At 45.0% G+C, this 19,912-nt stretch overlaps 1 protein-coding gene across 1 annotated transcript in view; it reads right to left on the bottom strand.

Annotated features, from left to right (window-relative positions):
- The window catches only part of LOC131293280 (serine protease filzig), a 38,417-nt gene extending 25,906 nt beyond the window's left edge, over positions 1-12,511 (bottom strand). The window contains exon 1 of the mRNA XM_058321361.1: positions 12,373-12,511. Within this exon, the coding sequence (XP_058177344.1) occupies positions 12,373-12,511 (139 nt within the window). The remainder of the gene's footprint in view (positions 1-12,372) is intronic.
- Positions 12,512-19,912: the final 7,401 nt, after the last annotated feature.

Raw genomic sequence — 19,912 nt, 5'->3', positions numbered from 1 at the left:
ATTTGTTTCTCGCTTGTTATTGTCATGTTTATCTCTTTAGTTCTTTTTATTTTTTCATCTGTGAAATAATGTTTGGTTCTTACTTGATATTTGGTTGTAAACGCGATACAAGATTTTCAAATTGACCCAGTTTGGAAACGTTTTCTTGTGGCAAGAATTTTCGGAATTCCACTTGCATCAGAAAGTAAGCCATTTCTTCATCTCATAAAGGTGTGGAATTTAGATCCTTCCCCTTCAGAACATAAAGAGAAGGTTTACAACCACGCGGTTGTAAAAATGAAATTTTCATTCGCTTGTAACATGGCACAAAACACCTCATCCACGATTTACTGTATTTATAGTTAACAACGCTTTTCGCGATCAATTCTAAAACGTCGAACCATTTCGTTTACAATCACCTGGATGAATATAAAATTCCCCTCGATAAACAAAAACTCTGTAAGGTGCAGGTGGAACCAAAACCGAATGCTGATGAGGTTCATTCAACGCGATCGTAAACACGATAGGGATGAGCGTAAAAAAGCACAGCATCTTTGAGGCGCCTTGCAACAATCCGACGTGTCATGCAAAGCCATCGTCATCGACAACTTTCTCCGTTTCTGGAATAAAACGTTCTGCTGATGCATAAGATCGGTGGAACTTTGTTGGTTCGATCACGTTTTTATAGTTTTACAAACTGGTAATTTAAGAAGACTTTAATCTTTTTTTTTTTAACGACGAAGAAAAGTATTCATCAGCAGTGCATGTTATTTGGTGCTTTTTCCTGTGCTGTTTTAAATTGATCTCATCTTTTTCCCGTGCCTTCCGCGTTCATAACAATTACGGACAAATTTCTTTTCCAATCTCCGATAAATCCCGTCCCTTTCTCGGCGAACAATGGACGCCACGGCGCCACCGGACAATTCGATCATTTGCACAGAAACAAAGCCAAACTGATAGGTTGTCTGGACGTGTCGGTAAAATCCGCACAAACATACAAACAAACAAGCGTAGGATCTTCGGAACCTGTCCAAACGTTTGGAGCATCTTGAGACGATGACGGGCGATTGTGGGTTCGCCTTTGACGTCTTCGTTGACGATGCGGCGAAGGAATCATTCAGCGGCCAACAAATGGTCAGTTGCAGGCTATTATCATGTCAATTTGGTCGATCTTTGTTTGCGAAAAAAAACATTGATGCCTTCGGAAGCGTTGAGGTGGAAGAAGAAAAAAGCACCTTCAGCATAAGAAAAAAGCTGCCCATGCCGTTTTCACTTTCCATCGAAAGCCTTACCGAGCAGCAGGCGTTCGGCTTTTTTATTTCTTCTTTACGATTTGCCACACCGAGGGAACCGAGTCTGTAATTTTGGTCGTTGACTTCTGATGCGGACATCAGGGGGTTTCGATTTCGCGGCGACTTTACCGACCGCTTCCGGAACGCCGGGATTTGCGATCGGAAAGAAATCGAAACCGAATCGCCCCGATGACCGATCGGGTCTTCCTACGGTGGATAATCTTTGCACCACACAAGATTAACCGCTTTTTTGCCCCCCCTGTCCCCGTCCGTCCGTTCGTTTCTCTGCATTTTCACTACATTTGCAACTCCGATTGGCGGGTTTTTAATCAACATCCCAATTTCCCGCGGCTGGATTTGAATCGATTTTTGAAATTGAATTCCCCACCGCACGACCCGTTTCCTATCGGCGAATGTATTTTTTTTGTTTTCTAATTTTTTGTTTGTTTTCTCTAGTAGCTCCTGAGTGGGGATAAATAAGGGCAAATTGATAGCTCGATCGGAGAAAATTGAAGTTGATTTAAAACAATCGGTTTAATCAATATCACGCGACCACCCATTCTTGCTTCCGCGCGGGGCATCTCCAAGAATGGAAAGCTCCTCAAGCGAACGGACGCGGGAAATGGCAAAGGAAAATGGATGAAAAAGCGTGACGTCTTTCAACGTCGTTCAGGGAACGCGTTGGTTAGCTGATCGGGAACGGATTACCGTCTGGGTTGAATTTACCATACATGGAGGGAATTTCTTCCTCAACTCTAGGAGCCCGGGAAATGTGGGTGCTTTTTAACGCTTTTTCTTGTGTTTCCTACTCGCAAATATCAGCACGCTTTCTCTTCATTGGCAATGCATGGTGGAATTTATGCTCCTGTTCTTTTTTTTCGGTCCGTCTTATTTGTTTTCGGCGGTTCGTCCGGAATGGACCGTGAGCATGGATGACCGAAAACGCTTTTGTTTGCTCCACACATGGCAGTGACAAATTATTATGGGTTAGTTTTCTTGCGATCGTTTATTTTTTCACTCCCCTCGGTTTCCGATCCGGCCGGCCGACCGGTCACGGTACTAAAAAAGCGCGATTGTTTGTGCAAAAGTAAAAGTTAGTGAATTTGCATACCGACCCGCGTGGAGAAGGAAAGGTGTGAGTGCACGAAAACAAATGCTCCACCCTCTGGGAACACGTTTCTTGTGCTTCAAACTATCCTTGAACATTGTTTTTTTTTTAAAAGCGTGGCACGAAAAATGGTTTTATCCAATTGACATAAAAATCTCGCCCATTATCCGCTTGATTGATTGACCTGGAACGGTGGTTCGCATTCGTTCTCCGCCCGGGAAATAGCTTCAGCCCGGGCATCTCGTGGTATGGCAATAAACTGATTCACAGTTTCGAAAAAAAAGGGGAAAATGGGAAGCCAACAAAAAAGGCCATCTGTTTCGATATCGAGAGGTTATGCTAGGAAAGGAAAAACGGACACTTTTTAGTCGACCAAAAACCTCAGAAAAGGTGAACGCAAATAGGCACACAACTCCTGAACACGTTCAATCTGTTCACCATTCTTGAGGGTGAAGAACTTGGTCCGGACGTTCCAAGAGGCTCCCGGTGCCGCATGCCGTTAGAAGGTATTTGACCTCCGGCTCATTTGGAAACAGCTGTAGTCTAGATCTAGACAACCGCACACACTTGGCGGCGAAGGAAGCCGCTTTGTTTGCTTGCCTGCTTGGCTCGCGGAATTCGCGGAGCACGAAGCGGGCGGGGGGGATTCTGCACAGCATCGATGATTGCAGCAAACACCCACCGGCTACAATTAGATGTTATTATTTCACGAACCAGCGTGCACAAATCTTTGCCAGGGCGAAGGCGAGTGGTTGCCTTTGTGGTGGAGTTCGTTCGAGGCATAAACAGTCCTGAGAAGGAAGTAGATTTTGGTTCTTTGAGATGTTATGTTCATAATATCCAAGAGGAGGATGCAATTCTCTTATAAAATGTCAAAATAACAAGTGATTCTATTGTTTTAGTTTTTGAAATTAACGCAAATTTTATGCTGTCCAGTTGAGTTTTTGGAGTTTTCCGCTTAGCTTTAAATTTATCGTTATTTGGATATTATCTCCCAAATTAATGAGAAAGTGTTTGAAATGCTTTCCTGTAGATTTTGTTTCATTTCTAATTCATGTTTCTCTTTTGGTATTCAATTGATGTGTATTAACAAGTATTTTAAATAATAACGTAGATTTGTAGGAATAATATATTTGACATTTCACCGAAGCATGTCCAATAAAATATGCTCCTTCATGCTCCGTCTGCGTGATCTAATCCTTGCCAATAAACATGAAATTCCCGCTATGAAACTTGAAACCTTCGAGCGCGGGTTGAGTTTAGCTTTAAATTGTACTGTTGCCATTTTTTACGAGCATCCTGTCCGGCTAGACAACCGTCTGCAGCCCTCGGGCGATCGTCGTTCCCATCGACCGGGGCTTGGGACGACCGAATACGCGAACCCAATATCGATTTCGTTCCGAGCCGTTCGCAACTCCGGCATTCCGGTCGGTTATGGTTGAGTTGCAGTTTGTGCCAAATGTGTCACCCGGTGTCCTTTTGGGTTTCGTCGGGCACACACACACCGAATGGTGCTTTCACTTTACCCTACCATTGCGCCGGGTTCCGAAATTCGATTGTTCACCAACGCGGGGACCGGATTCCACGTCGATGCCGGTTTGAAGGATGACGCATGTCACCATGTCGCGTGAAATTAAACTATTTGCCGGCGGGCCCGGGCCGGTGGAACGGAGGGAGTGAGGGCTAAACAAATCCACTAAGCGGTTCCAGCCCGTTCGCTTTGTCCTTCGCTTTCGCATAATGCTTTTCCATACTTCCCGTCCCGAACACACCGAACGTAAGCGCGTGCCTCGTTCGAGCGAGTGGCTTTCAATAAGAACGATGAAAGTGAGTTAAATGTATGTTTATCGAATCATGTGCGCGGTACGCTTTTCCCACCGCAAACCACCGTGCAGCGTCCAAGTTCACGGACTTCGTGACGGTTCCGGTATGGTTCGTCGTTTTGTCTCGCTCCATCCGAGGCCGATTCAGATTCATGCTTCTTGCGCTTGCTTGGTGGAGATATTTATATTTTTTCCCCCATCAACCATCCCCACCCCCACCCTCACCACCCTCCCGAACCGACGATTTAGTGGATGCCATTTCCATCGATCGTCGCGAGATGTAAAATGTGAAAGTGAACTCGCGTGAACTCGCGGGCGCCAAACGCTGCTGCGCTTCTGAATCTTGGTTGCATCGCCGGGTGGTGGCGATCATCGCGGGCTTATTCCACTGCAATACATCCATCGGTGGGTAGAAAGTTGTGAGTGTAGGTTTTTTCTTATTCTCTTTTTTTTTCGTCCATTGTGCGGGGTTGTTTTGTCCGTGACTGCATCGTTGGTGAATGTAATCTTCCTGAACGAGCATGTTTCAATGCGAAACGGAGCTCAATAAACACTAAATCAACGGGCAAGCATCGTACCCGGAAGGTATGCAAGTTTGTGACATTGTTGGAAGATTTATAAATAAATCTCATGGTCTCTGGGGTAATTCAGAAATATTGAAGCTCATCGAGTGAAAGGAAATTGGTTGAAACAGTGAAATTCTACTGTTTGCATTTATGGAAACTGCGACAAAACAGGAAAATAAATACATACCAATCCTGGCCTACTAGATTAAAGTCCTTCTTTCACAACAGGAACCTAAAAAATGCCTAACTTTATTATGGAAATGACTGAAAAAATGGTCAATTGTTTTTGTTTTCATTTTATCGATTGGATTTACTTCGCACTGTTAACAAAAAAAAAAGTATAGATCAGTTTGGTTTTTAAAAATTGGATACATATGATTTAATACATTCTAGAAATTTGATTGTGCTCTCATAGTTTTCCTTCAAGATCTTACGCCACTTTCTAGCCCAAGTGTTAATGATTCGAGACTTGACAACCAACTCGGCAGAACCTTAAATCATTAAGTGAAATTGTCATCTACTTTTCCTCTCCATGGGGCACACAGTCTCTCACAATTTCCTTTGCATTTGCATAATTTGAATTTAATTATCCTTCCATTAGCAATCCAGCCATTCACTTCTGAAACATTTATGGTTGCAAAGTTGCTTCGGATTTTCCCTATTCATGGTACACTCATTTCGCGGAAGTAAGTCCGGGGAAATAAGAAATGGCTCGAGTCACCATTTTCATCCATCATCCAGGCTCTGATTCACTAACCGTTCTTTTTCAAGGCTGCTTTCGCGAAGGATTGCTCAACATCTCCACTCCGGGAGCCCTGCCGGGGTTAAGTGACGTCAAATCAGGCGTGCGGTTTTGTACCGTTGCAATCTGCAGCGTTTACGGTGCGGGAATGATTTTCATTGCCGCAGTGGGAAAAGCCAACTGGTTTTGGGCCTGCAGGGCGTACCCTGGTGGTGACGACGTCTTGTGCGGAAATAGCAAATCGCGAGTGTCACGAGACTGGAGGAGTTTGCGATGCTGACGGCGAGGACTAATCGGATACCTTGGAGTGCCTGGAAGACTCGCTTCAGGAGCAGTCGGTGTTGTGTAATTTCCGGCCGTGCAGGGAGAGCAATCGGTAAGGGAAGAGTAGTGAGGTGATGGTCCGGTTCACTAATTGATAACATCCTTCTGAATGAACGTGAGCTTAGAAAACAAGCCGGCCGAGGAATTCTAACAGTAGATACATTCCCAGGCTGTGCGTTCCGGCAGCGTACGCACCGTTGGAAAAGTAACGGTACGCCAGCGTGTCGCCATTTCCCGGGCAAGAGCTGGGGCTGATAAGAACTCGTTCGCAAGGAAACAACCTCGCGTCCGGTCTGCCGACCCAGATCTGGAACCATCGTGCAAAGAAGAATCGTTCATTGCATCGGATGTTGCTCTTGATGGATCGATCCGCTCTCGGTACGATGTTGCGTTTTCCAGCTGGAAAATCCACCGATAGGCTGCTGTAGCCCAATCGCCGATCACGGATGACAGTTATAGCTTCATTTGGCGCCGGGTAGAGAGCATATAATCGTGCGATAAAAGATTGGGATGGGAGCGCAGCTAGAAAAGCATCCCACCACCGCCCATTGGTTGGTGTGATTAGAGGGACCGGTGAAAATGGCTCCTAAGTGGGGTAATCAGTGACTCATTTACTCGTTAACCCGTCCGGTCCCAGGCTGTGTGGTGTGCGGAAAAACGTGTGCCTCTACTGAATGATTTATTGATGAATGATTTATGATGGGCCGGCGTGCATCGTCGGAACAACCGTCGGACCATTGTTGTTTTGTCGCCTCGTTAGGGGCGTTGTCCATCCGTTTTCCAGCCATTGTTTTCCACCAAACCACATTCACGCACACCCCGGTGGACCATATTCGGTCGATTGAGATCTCACCGAAGAACTGGTAGTGATTTATCATCCAACTTAGCGCCTCTCGTTACCGATGGAAAGTGCCAAAGGTTAGGTTACAAAATAATCGTCCCACCAGAGAAAAACTTTGTTTAGAAGCAGAGAAATTCAAGCGGTTGATGATTGATCGGTTTTAGAGCGATTTAGACGGAAAAGGACGAAAGTTATTTTCACACGAAACACATTTATTGAGTGGTACTCGTTTATCTAGTTTTTTTTCAAGTTCAGTAATAACGGTTCAATTTGAGTGGAAAGTAGAATAATTAGATTTGAAACAAAAATTGTACGTTATTGCTAAAATTTCGGCCGATGAAAATTAAACAAAAAGTTATATGTGATATCAGTTTTCAAAAACAATTTATCACCATGGTTCTCGATAAAAACCACAGTTTCAATCAACATGAAAATAACAGGTGCGCAGAAAAATACTCAAATAATTTACGGTAACGATCTGTTTCACCTGTAACGATATTGTTTTGCTCTGCTTGAAGTGAAACACTAGGAGATTAAAATAAAAATGATCGGAAAAAGATACTTGAAATCCAAAGAAATTCTTCTGTAAACAACTGCTTTATCAGCAAAAACCATCGGGCTGCTCCATTGGACGATGCCTAATGAAAAATGGATTCATTGCAACCTAATGAAAAAAAGGTTATTACTTTCTGCAGCATTTCTTTAGATTGTGTCCCATCCGGTTACTGTTTTTTTCTGTTTCATGACAAAAACTTGAGAGCATCGGTCGTATGGAAAAAATATAAGAAAAAGTTTCGATGTACGGATGTCCTCAAAACACGATTGCTTGCATCGTCATTACATCCGGGATTGAGCAGAGCTTCTCAAAAAGTAGTTTTAACAGCAAAAAACAGCAAGTTAGCTTTTGGATCATCAAAAGGATTTTATTGAGAGCAACATTTTTGGTTCGGAAGTTATCTTATGAACATAAAACTGACGTTTATAAAACAAAGAGAAGTCAAATAAGGTCTTATAGTTCTTAAGTTCACACCAAATTATTTTATTTGGTTAATGTAGCTATCCTATCAATTCATGGGGTTTATAAGAGGGCATATAAGTTCCTTAAAGAATGGTAAAAAATTGCTAAATATATAATAATCCATACCATTTATCTACAAGTTAAAGCCTTAAAACCTGCACGAAAGAGTCCTACAAAACGACCGATAGCTTGTTCGAATGTAATCAAAACGAATTCTAGCAACCCAGTTGTTGGTTAATTAGAAGTGAGCTGTTGCATAAAAAATGTCAATCGACTCGATCATCACGATTTTCACGACGCAAAATTCGACACGCCGTTCGCTCCCATTTAGTTTACTCCCGAACCGTTCAAATCGCTTTTCTAGCACTTGCTGATTGGTTTGACTTCCGCTGTCGTACCCCCGTTTTCCCGCCCGTTTGCTTCGAGCTGGACAAAAGGTCTGGACCAAAACACCCTCGTTGTTTAGTTTTCCTTCTTCTGCTTCTTCTTCTTCTCTGGCTCCTCGTTGTTGCATCCCCCGTTTTCGGCACGTTTTTTTTTTATCCCAAATCGCAAATTTCAAAGCGCTCGCTCTCGGTTCGGCTCGGGCTGAGGGCAAAAATTACCAACGCCAGACACGATCGGCTTCCCAATTCCCTATCTTAATTTCAAATGATTTGTGCCATTTCGAACGACTCAAAGGAAGCCACAGCACACAGAGAAAAAAAGAAGAAGAACCATGCCATCCATACGATCGATGATCGTGCGCCCGACAATGCTACACACACACACACACGGAGTGGTGAGAAGAAAACTAGACGCTTCTTCTTCGTGGCTTTTTGGGCTGTTGCCCGTTTTCCCCACTCCCGGCCAAACGTGGGGACAGAGGCGGGGCACGTTTTCAACTCGACACCGAGACCTACTTTTTGGCAGTTTTTCTGGACACGGATTCGCCATAGGGCCATCGGAATTGGGGGACCCAGGGAGAGGCAAGTCGATGGAAAAATGGATATTTTGAAGTAGATGAGCAGTACACGAGCCGAGTGTGGGGGGGGGTAAGAAACGAGGGGGAAAATACGGGGAAACTCCGGGAGTTTCGGGCGCTTGCTTCAACAACCTTCTCGTGCTACATCGTCTAAAGATTGAAGATTCCCGAACGGAGTGGTTCTCACGACAACGAGCTTCTTGGCCGGTTCAGAAGTCTCCATTTCCCTACCCCGGTGTTTGGGGAATTCTTCTTCTCACCCCTCTACATCCCTTTTTCCCTAATGGTTCTTCTATCACGGTTTCCCAGGGCGAGCTGTCGAAACCTTGACCTCGCGTTTGGGCGCCATAATGAAGCGTTCGAGAGGATAGAATTGACCTCCAAAAGAGGGGAACAAAAAGAATCGATCCCCAATTTGACTCCCAATCCCAAGACGTCGAAGAAAGCCGCCGAAGGAACGGAACGGAATGAGATGCAATCGTTATGGAACCGATTAAGGCTCGGGAGGGGGGGGGGGGGGGGGGGGGGGATGACTGCCGTTTGGAAGCATTATTTCGCCGCCCGGACACGGCAGGTCTCGTCCGAACTGTACCGGTTTCGAACGCGGTTCCGACGGTTGCGACTCATGACTCGCTCCATTACGTAAAGCCCCGAAATGGATGAATAACCGAGAAAAATCAGATTAGGTCACCGAGTTCTGGCCCCCGGCCAGTGTGTGCTCGTTGCGGGGCACCATTTTGGGCACTGCTCACACACACACGCGTGCACACACACAGACTGCAATCATTTTCTAATCAAAACCCAAACAATTACCTGGTGAAATGATCTCTCGCGCACCGTTTTGCCTTCTTTGCCTTGACCATGTGGTCCGCAGCGAAGTGTCACGCCGCCTTTTGGACGGGCAAAGATGAAGATAGAGGAGGAACGGGTGGATTTGGGAAGAGGGACCAGAGGGGGAGGCTTTCCCATGACCACGCGGGTGTTTGTACTCGATCCAGCGCGAAGCGTGAAAACTGCAACGGATCGATTTGTGATTGTGCCCCCGTGAGTGTACGCAGTCTCAAGACCCGAACGGCGCTTGGCCTTGGGTTTCGGCGGATCATTTTTCCACCTCCCCCCAGATCCATGGCCAGGGCCTCCATGGTCAGGTTGCGATCCGGGATCCGTTACATAAATTGATTCAGGTGATCCGAATAATGGTGATAATTAAAAGTAAGCACGAAAAAGAAAGCGCAACCGATGAGCCCGTGATTAATTACCCCGACGCCCCGTGCGCAACTGCGTAAACACGGCCACCTTCAACGTGGCGTATGTGTGTGTGTGTAGTTTTCTTTCTGGAGCATCGTAATGCTTTTCCTTTGGAGCACGTCTTTTGCTGCCATGTGATCGAACGAGCAATTCGGTAGAGAAATTCACGGGCAAACCTTGATGGCATCAGATAACCTCCTTCCCAGTTTTCCCAGATGAGCTAAAGCCAATGGAGAAAAGAGTATAAACCTAACAAACAAACAAACAAATGATCAAGTGCAAGAGATCCGCCACCATGGTCAAGTTCGGTTCGACTTCCTGTTTTGCTTCCACTCAATCGAAGCTGATGAACCCGATTGACTACTGGACCGAACGATCGATCGATCAATTATGGCACATGGTGTGGCGCACACTTGGCACCCGTCATTACCCACACCCCGTATCTCACCCTCAGAGCCGCCTCATTAAAGACCCCCTCCCCATCGAGGGACTTGTTTACCCGGGGCATTTAGGTCTCCCAATGAAGACTCCACGCGCCACGGATCGATAATTATCCTTCGCCTGCGTCCCTGCAAACAGTGCGAAGAGAGTACTCCGCAGCCACGCCAGGCTTTTCCGTCGTTGTATAATGTCGTAATCATCGATCGTAACACTTCCTGCCCGGTGCGATCGTGGTGCGTTCCGCAAAGCCTGGAAAGCGGAGAGGTTATCTGATCTGATCTAACAGATCGGTTCGTTTGGTCGCCACTGACACAGATTTGGCCTCAGCACACACACACACACACGCACACCTCTGGGAGTTTGAATCCCGATTCGCTTGCGATTGAGGTTGGTCAGGGAAGTTGGTCGTGGAAATTAAGGTTGAGCGTTCAAATACGTTCATCTCGTGAATGGGTTCATACGAACTTCTTTCAGCAACGTTCCTTAAAAGGACGAGAAAGACCATCAAAACGTTACTTCTTTCCGCGTTGCCACACCTGCCTCGAACGGGATAACGTTTCGTTTTGCTTCCCCACGTCTGCAGACTCTTCATTTCTCCCCCCCTTCGTCGGCCGGCTTATGCATATGTCAGTGATGTTTATGATTGAAATTAGAAAGCACATTTCTATCGCTGTCAAAATGTTACGACCTGCTCGTCGACCAGGGCCCGTTATAGCGTCGCAGGTCGCTATCACCGGGCTAATGTATTTTATTTGCATTCGCAACCATAAATAGTGAACTCTCCTGGCGGGGAAACACATCGCCTAATGAACACACGCGAAGGGAAACCACGCTTTAGATTTCCAAATCCGTCTGTATTATTTAACTATTTCGCAGCGATATCTGGTGGGATCGGTTGATCCTGGATGCTTTCAAGGGAAGCACATTTGCATTGATTCGTCTGATAAATATTCCAAACCAACCAATTAGTTTTTTTCTTGCGTATAGTTTAGCTTGGAAAGACAAATGGGATGAATAATTTTGCTCTCCAATTTTTGCTTTTCTCATTTTTGTTTGATACATTGATTATGTTATTTACACCGATTGTCGATAAACTTTGTTTTTGGGATTGAGTGAAAAAAAATGCCAGTAAGACGCAGATATTGGAGAGTTGATGAAAAACAGTAATCCATAAAGTAGATAATTCATCGGAAATACTACCAATATACTCAAATATGTCTATTTAGCATTTTGTTTGTTGTCTGTGGAGAATAAAAAAATCAACTTTGGAAATAAGCTTCGAAGTACTTAAATCATGTTAATTTTTTTTTTATGTTCAAAACAATCATATGTTTTGAAACTAACCGATGATGAATAGTACACCGAAGGGTATTAATTCTTTCTAATTTCTACACCGGTATAAAAGGTAGATAAAAAAAATTCCTGCAGCAAGTTGGATAGAGAGAGAGAGAGTTCATGCTCAATTTTCTAAATTGATCAACTTCAACGAAATGTCTACAAATCTGTTATGTCTTACCAAAACGTATTATTGTCACTATTGTTCAGATCGCTAACAGTTATCAAATATTTAATGCAACATGCATATTTGAATTATCGTCTAATTTTTCATTCTCTTCTCTAGTCAGCATTTAGTCCAGTACAGCTTTTGAATCCATTTTCCTGGGCCTTCGTAACATCTGAAGAGAAGCTGTAACCTGGTTTTACATAACAGGTTTCAGGAATGGATGGCGTGTTCGCTAGCCATAATTGATAGAACTCTGACATCGAACATCGTCGGAGAATTCCACCGACTCTTCAGGGGCTCATCCAAACTTCCACCTCGATCAAAACAAACATAATTGATCATATTTCCCTCATTCCGTGGCGATAAACAAATCCGTTGATCTTTCACCGTGTGCTACCGCCGAACAGTGATCGCGACCTGTCGACTCCCGACTGGCCACACCTGATCCGGTGTGGCGCTGGGACCGGTTTTCTTTAACCTACAGCGCCAGAGCTCGAGCTCCGATCCGTTCGCTTCGCTTACCTCTTTCACCTGTTGAACTTAACCCAGTTACGGACGTGGTCAGCGTGGTGCCGGCGACGAGCGCTACCAGCAGCAGGACCGTGGAGGGCAGCCACCTGCGGCCACCTTCCTGCCGGCTTCGAACGACCGTCAGCATCATCATCACCGATTTTTGCCGTCAAATCAACACCACTTCACTTCACACTCGGTTGCTCTTCCACTCGGATGTTGGGCACTGCAGCGACGGACACTTCTGGGTGCGGATCACCGACACTTGAGCACTCGCTCGCGGCAAGAACAGTCACACACTTCACGCGGGAAACCTGACCAGGTCGGAGATGGACCTGACCGATAATGATCTATCGGTGCGCTTTTAGTGTCGTTTTGGGGCTTTTGTTTCGTTTTCACCTGGCGGCGTTGTTTTGTCTGTTTTGTGTCCCTCTCCTGGAGCCAGAGGTCGTCTGCTCAAGTGTGTCAGTTAATTGACAGCGATGGTACGCATCGGTCCGGCGAGAGTGCGATAAGCCGGATCCGGTTCTCTTCTGACGCGAAGGGTTCGATTCTGAGGGTACTTAAAAACACACACACACACAGCCTCCAGGGCTTTGAGATACGCACAGAAATAAAATAAGGTTGAAAAAAGTTAATCGCCCAACACGCCGGATGCCGCACTGTAGGCGTGCGCGCTTGCGTGTATTTGTGCGGTGTATGTATTCTGTTGTTGTTCAGTTTCGTCCGTTCGTCGCTTCGCTGCGGTCACTTTCACCCCAGATTCCAAGGAAAGAGAACCTTGAACTTTCCCTTGCTGGCGAAGAACACGCAGCGCACAATATCCCGGCCGCAATGGTACACGGTTCCTTGTCCTCTTGCCTTCTCGTTACCCGCTTCGGACCTGCTTCGATGACAGGACCGTGAATGGTTAACCTGTAAGCACTATTACACTACGATTTCTTTCCTTCCAAAGGATTCTTTGCCAACTCGGTGTTGGTTTTTCTTGCAGTCCGTACTGTGTTCCGGTGTGGGTGCGCGTCGGAAATGGCTCACTTCCGCGAAAGTTTCATCTCGTTCACACACTGGCCACGGTGCACGACGTTCCGGTCTTTTCCGGCCAGCCAGCCGGCCCGAAAAGAAAGTAGCACTTTGGGCGCGCGCGCTCGCGTAACGGACAATTCACCATCAATCCACTCGGCAGCGTCTTGGCGGCCCGTCTTAGGGCGGGAGGAGGTGTGTTCGCCGGGTGGAGACTGGGACGTCGAAGTACTTCTTGCGGGTTTTGCGCGTTGCGCTCGCGCGACTCTCGAGACGGGAATGAATCCGCCGTTCGATCGTACCGATCCCGGTCCGGGCAACTGCTTCGCACTCGCCACTCGGAGATCGTCTTGCGTTCCGCGGGGGGAGGAGGTTCGCGATCGTGTTCGCGTTTCGCTGTTTGCGCGGCCGCTTTCTTTTTACCACCACCTTCTCGCTCACTCGCCCTGGGCCGGAGAGGTTCGCTTAGCCCCACCACACGCCACAGCTCGCATCGGCGTTTGCCGTTAGCTTTCTTTCTCCTGCTCTTTCGGGTCGCGGATCGTGCGGATCGCTTTCTCCCGGGGTCTCCAAGCTTCCCGGAGCTGCCTTCACCGCTGCTGCTGAAAGATCGCTGTGTTTTTTGTTGTTCGTTGCGAGCCAGCCACTGACTGCACTGACCGTCTCGGGGGAACTGGACGCTAGCGCTGCCCGGTGCGCAACATATATATTAGAACCGACGGTTTCGACGGCCCGAAACCGAAAGCTTGCTTGAGCTTGCGCAGCAGAGAGAAAGCTCCTTCTCGTCTTCAGCGAGGCGATCCGACTCGCGCGACTCGTTGGTTTTTCCCCGACTGATACGTTCTCCGCGCGATCGTCGAGACGATGGGCCTCTCGAGAAATTGAAACATCATTGACCGATGCTGCACTGATTGGGCCGCACCGCTTCCTACCGCTTCGGGAAAGAAAGCGTATCTATTGGCTCTCCGCTGCGCTTCGCATCCACGCTCGCGATCGCGCTCTCGATCTCTTCTTGAGTAAGGCCTCACCATCGATTATGCTACTCCTTGCCACCGCTCGATTGTGCATGTTGGGTTTTGACTTTGTTATTTTTACCTCATCGATTGCCGTTCCGGGGCGTACTTGGCTCGACAAAAGGGGACAACTTACTGCCTCCTCCGGAAGGACTATCAAGAGCATCTCTTATCAGCGAGTGTTTATTTGGCTCGCCGTGTGACACCGGTTCACGTTTTTTTGGAGAAGGAGAAAGGCGTCTCGTCGGTGCGGGTGAAGATGTTTTGCTCTGCTTACCGATTTGCGATCGAGTGTTTTGCTATTTTTCATGCTGAGAGTCCTCTATCGAGATTAAAATAGCAAAGCGCTTCTAATTTACTTTATGCGAGCAGGGGTTTGTTTTCTCGATTATCTATTCTTGTTACCTTTTCCTTTTGCCACGTTTTATGTTTACAGGTGGACTTTATATAGTGTCAACTCTGTTTTAACGAGTTTTATTTGCGCTAGTGTTTTAAATGGTTATGTATGAGGTTATTTTCAATTCAAGTTATTTGAATAATTAAAATATTTTCCTTCGCACGGAAACATTGATAATCCAATTGGTAATATTTTATTTCAGTTTAAACCAAATACAAAAAAAAACATATTGAACAAGAAACTAATAGTAAAAAACTTGAACGGTTTTAAATAAAAATACTCGTATAAATCAATGAAAAGAAACAAAAAGTAAAAATTAGTAAATCACACTTTGTTGTCGTATATTTATTGCAAAAACAATTGATTTGTACAAAATAGAAAAAAATAGAAAAACTAGTACTGTTAATCGTACTTTTCAATTTTTTTTTAAAGGAATAAAGTTTTTACTATATTAAATAGGTTGAATATTTTAACTAAGCAATGTGAAAATATAAATAATACAAAATTAATTATAAAACAACACCCAGAAATGGCTTTAAGCGCATCAAGCTTAGTTGTGTAGAATACATTTCTAGTTTTAACCATAAATACCACATTGGTTTCATGACATTGTCATATATATTTCCCCTGACGCGGTGGATTAAGATCATCTAGTAAAAAAACAGTCCCTTTTCCCCTGGTTCCACAACGGAAAAAGTTGCTCGTGGTCGCAGTATACCCCTTCTCGAATGGCATCGGCGATAATGGCGAATGGCTATGACGATGGGTTCGGTGCTTCCGATCGTGCTCATCATTATGATGCGAACGATGATGCTCATGCTCGCCGCTTACCGCTATAATGTGTACCAGTGGCCCATATTTGGTCGGATTGCGTGGATTCCGCATGGCTGTACAGGTTTGCCTTCCGATCACGATCGTGATCGATACCCTTGTTTTCCGGCGCGGTGCGTAATTTCTCACCGTTCTAGGGCACCTCACTTCAACGCTGGATCCCGATGCCTTCGAGGGTATTTGTTTTTGAATCTTTATATTTTAAAATCATACTTGACAATTCTTTTTAATCCAGTATATTGTTTAATAATATTACACAATAGATTCTAGTCGGTTCATACTTGTTTCAGAATTATACAAAAGTATGTAACATGAAGTTCGTTAATGCTTGCAAATTGTACAAATATGTGGAACATTTCAACAAATTTTAGTACCCAAGCATCTTACACTATCTTTCCGCAATCAGCACACAGCAATGCTAAGCAAACAGCAATAAAAATCGTTCACGTGCTACGCTTTATGTTGCGTGAAGATCAGTGATTTACCTCGCCACATAAACATCGGCTGCACGTGTACAAAACTACGGCTTATGCTTACCCTCTCACGAAGGCATCGGCGGCGCGGGGACAGAAACGGAAAACTAGATCCCTTTTCGGATTCAACTCAACCTCCACCGGGACGGCCGATTCCGGGCGACTCTGCTGGATATGTGCATCGTTGGCATTTATTTACGACAATGGGGTTCACGAAACCTCCGCACAAGTGGAAAAAAAACAACGCAGCATCGTATCGCATGCATAAATAGCGGGAAAATGCGAATTTTCTGCCTCACCAGCCGCGGCCGTCGTGGGCAAGAAAAGCTGCGGCCTTGTTTGGCTGGAGCCTGGAAACCAATTGAACCGTTTTTCAGTGCATACAAATCTTCCGATGCGATGGTGTTGGTAGTGATGGAGGTGGTGGGCTGCTGTTGGGGTGGCTCGTTGGCGCTATTTGCGGAGGCGATGCAGTTTAGCTGCAGGTCGGAGCTGATGCACTTGCTGATGATGGGAGAAAGTGCCCTTAGTGTAGATTGCGAACGCATGCTGGCGGAGGCCGTTTAAATTGTGGCCTAGAACAAGTTTTCCACCCACCAGTTTTCATCCCGCACGTTCTTTCAGCTTGTTCCAGATGGGAGTTTGCGTTGGTGTTTGTAATTTATGATTTAAATTCAAACTAATCACTTTAGGCTACAAGTTGCTACAAAAAGTATAAACAAGACCGCCGTTGTATAATTTTTTGAATGTGAATAGTTCATGCGCGTTGTTGACAGAATGGTTTTCCGTCTCGGAAACACGGCAGCTGCGGCAACCGGTTGCAACGCTGGTTGCTGAAGAAAGTGTTGTTTGCAATTGTCCACACGAAGCGTGCACTTTCCCCTTTTGGGGAACGATGCCTGTGTCCATCTGGCCAGCTGGTTAATGGCATTATTTCCGAACGACACCAACCAGAAATCCAACCGCCGCCATCGTGCATATTATCGTAAACGAAATGCTCATCTATGCGAACCGTGGATCCGCGGGAAAAGCATGAAAATTGAAGGAAACAACCGCTGACCGGTAACAGAGAAAGGAAATGAGTGACCGACGGGTGGAGGAAATGCGATCGTTTGACAAGTAATGACGACATTGTTTAACTTTTATTGCCAGCGAAATGGCGGAGCCTGGTGCTTAGTGGCAGGGAGAGTTTTCGTTTTCACTCCACAGCGACTGGATTGACGGTTTTTTTTTTTGTTTTCCAACCTTTTTCGAATGTTAATATTCAATCTATCGTTTGGTTCGTTGTGGACTCTTTGTGCGAAGCGTATTATATTCATATTTTTAATTTCTATTAATCTACTTAGAAACTGGGAGTTCATGGAAATGGAAGTTTTCATTGTCGAGATTTTAAATTCAATATTCTCATTCATAACACATTTAATTATTTAAACATAAGTAGTCTCTTCAAATGGTATGTTGAAAAATATTGTGATAAACAAAAGTGATCAAATGAACTCCTCGGCTATTTATTGGGTGATATTTAGGTTCATCTGTATTCATCAATAAACAAACCGAATGATTAAATTAAAATATTTAGCTAAACTATCCCTAAATCACCTCCGTTTGGAGCACGTGTTCACAAACATAATCGCCCGATGCATTGCCACGATAAAGAATCTATGTTAAAGAGGTGCGATGTAAACAGTTGGATGAAGATCCCTTTAGGCACAAGAGTTAAAACATGGTAAAAAGAAAAGAGAAACACACACCTTACATTTGCCTTAGCTTGCCGCGAAGGCGCAAAGATGCAAATGCCTTGGGGAAATTTATTTCCCTTCGGAGAGCCCACATTAAAACCGTTGTTATGAACCTTAAACGGGACTAGGGAACACGGCGAGATGCTACTGTGCGGCTGGCAATCTTCGTCGTTTGCACGGTGGAAGGTATGGGTTCACCTTTTTATTTCGCTTCTTCCCCAGAAACGATTAGAAGAACCGGTCGTTGTGGTGTTTTTTTTTATTGCTGGGTGTGCACTTTTTTTACACTCTCACTGTACGGTACGATGGCAGTGTCATGCTGTGATTGTAAAGTTTTTCACTCTCCACTGTCGCTATTATTGGCTATAAATTTGCATTCAAGCGATTCTTTCACACGTGCGGTGGAGACTATGCAAATATTAGCTTTCGCTTGTGCCCTTCATCAGCATCCATTCCAAAGTGGGTGGCTTGGGGGAGGATCTACATTCAAAGGCAGCATTGCTTGAGGTTCACGGGGTGATTGTAAAAGATAAAAAGAAAACATACCAACATAATCTATACGCTTTTTGTTTTTTCTTAGCGATCGGTGCGCGATGGTGATGCTGCCGTTTTACTGAGAGTTGATGATACGCGAGGGTAAACAAATTTTCTCGTTCCACGAATCATTTGTTTATCATATCACACGAGTGCGTTTATACAAGTAAACATAGAAAACAAACAGAAAGAATTCAATTAATGTTGTATCAATATTAGACAGCCATGTGTCGTTTAACATTAGGAAAATACAATCAATATATTCTATTTCAACTACTATTGTTTTGAATGTAGGTGATTTGGTGATGAATGGAGTTTTACACTTTTGTCACCCATTTTTGAAAATTTTCGAAAAGCAAAAAATGTATAATTGGTTGTACACAAAAAAAAAAACAAATTCCTAATACTGGTGGTTGGGTGAAGAATTAAGTAAGAGCCGAATAAAAAAAAAGCCAAACATTCTGCAAATCGTATTTTCCTCACGACACCAATAGCAGTTCATTTTCCAAAGTGCTTCATTGTCCGCGGAATGCTGCTCATAAAGCGGGCCAAATTATGCACACCCATCGTCCCATCGCCACCCCTCGATAGGACTACATCCAATCGCACTCCGGCACTTCCCGGGATCGGTCGACAGCCTGTTTAAGACATGCTGCACGCTTCCAGTACGCCAAACGTGTCGATTACGTTTTCCCGCGATTCGTATGTGTGCTAATCGATTTATTCCACCTCAACGCTGTTACCGATGAGCCTCCAATTATCGGCCATCGAATTGTGGGTGTGAAAGCAAACGTTGCTACGAGCCAGAAAATGCTTGCGGGAGGAAGGTGGGCTGGAGCGCTGGGCGGCTGAAGTAGACCAGATTTTCCCGGGATCGTCCCGCGTGTCGATTTGCGGTTAAAGTTGATTTAAACGAGTTTCGATGGTGGAAAATTGGTTTGCTAATTGTGCTGACCGAACGATCCTGCTGCTGATGGTGATGATGATGCTGGTGGTAATGATGAAAGTTTGCTAATAATAAACGATGAAATACGCTTATGGAAACATGTATCATCATGTGCTGATGTTTGTAGTATTTTTTAATTGCCAAGAGATGAAACATGAACGCGGGAAATAATGACCTGAACAATGATTCGTTCTTTTTGGATTATATCATGAAAAACCAGCTTAGATTGACTGAATAAATACTTATAATTTGTTGAATATTGTTATTAGAAAAAGATCACCTACATTGAACTATTCATTTGAATTTGATACTAATCTGATGCAAGGAATTAAAACAAAAACAACTTGAGATGTTAAAGTAAATTCCTCATTGTTTGTACCTAAAACGAAAAATCATTCCTTCAGCTTTATGAGGGTCCTGAGAAGCTTCCTCGAACATGAGCCCTCGAAATTCCACCCGAGAAGCAGCGTTCGGGAAGGGAAAGTTCGTACTCGGCCACGATCATGCACGGGATTTCATACAGAATCGATCCTTCTGGGCATCAATTGGCACTTTTACCGTCTCGGCCGCTTGAGCGGCCGGAGGAGACCGTCGAGCGA

This window comes from Anopheles ziemanni, chromosome 2 (genome assembly GCF_943734765.1).
Source record: "Anopheles ziemanni chromosome 2, idAnoZiCoDA_A2_x.2, whole genome shotgun sequence".
In the NCBI taxonomy this organism is placed as follows: domain Eukaryota; kingdom Metazoa; phylum Arthropoda; class Insecta; order Diptera; family Culicidae; genus Anopheles; species Anopheles ziemanni.
The sequence above is the reverse complement of the archived record's forward strand: the minus strand, read 5'-3'. Positions and strand labels throughout refer to the sequence as shown.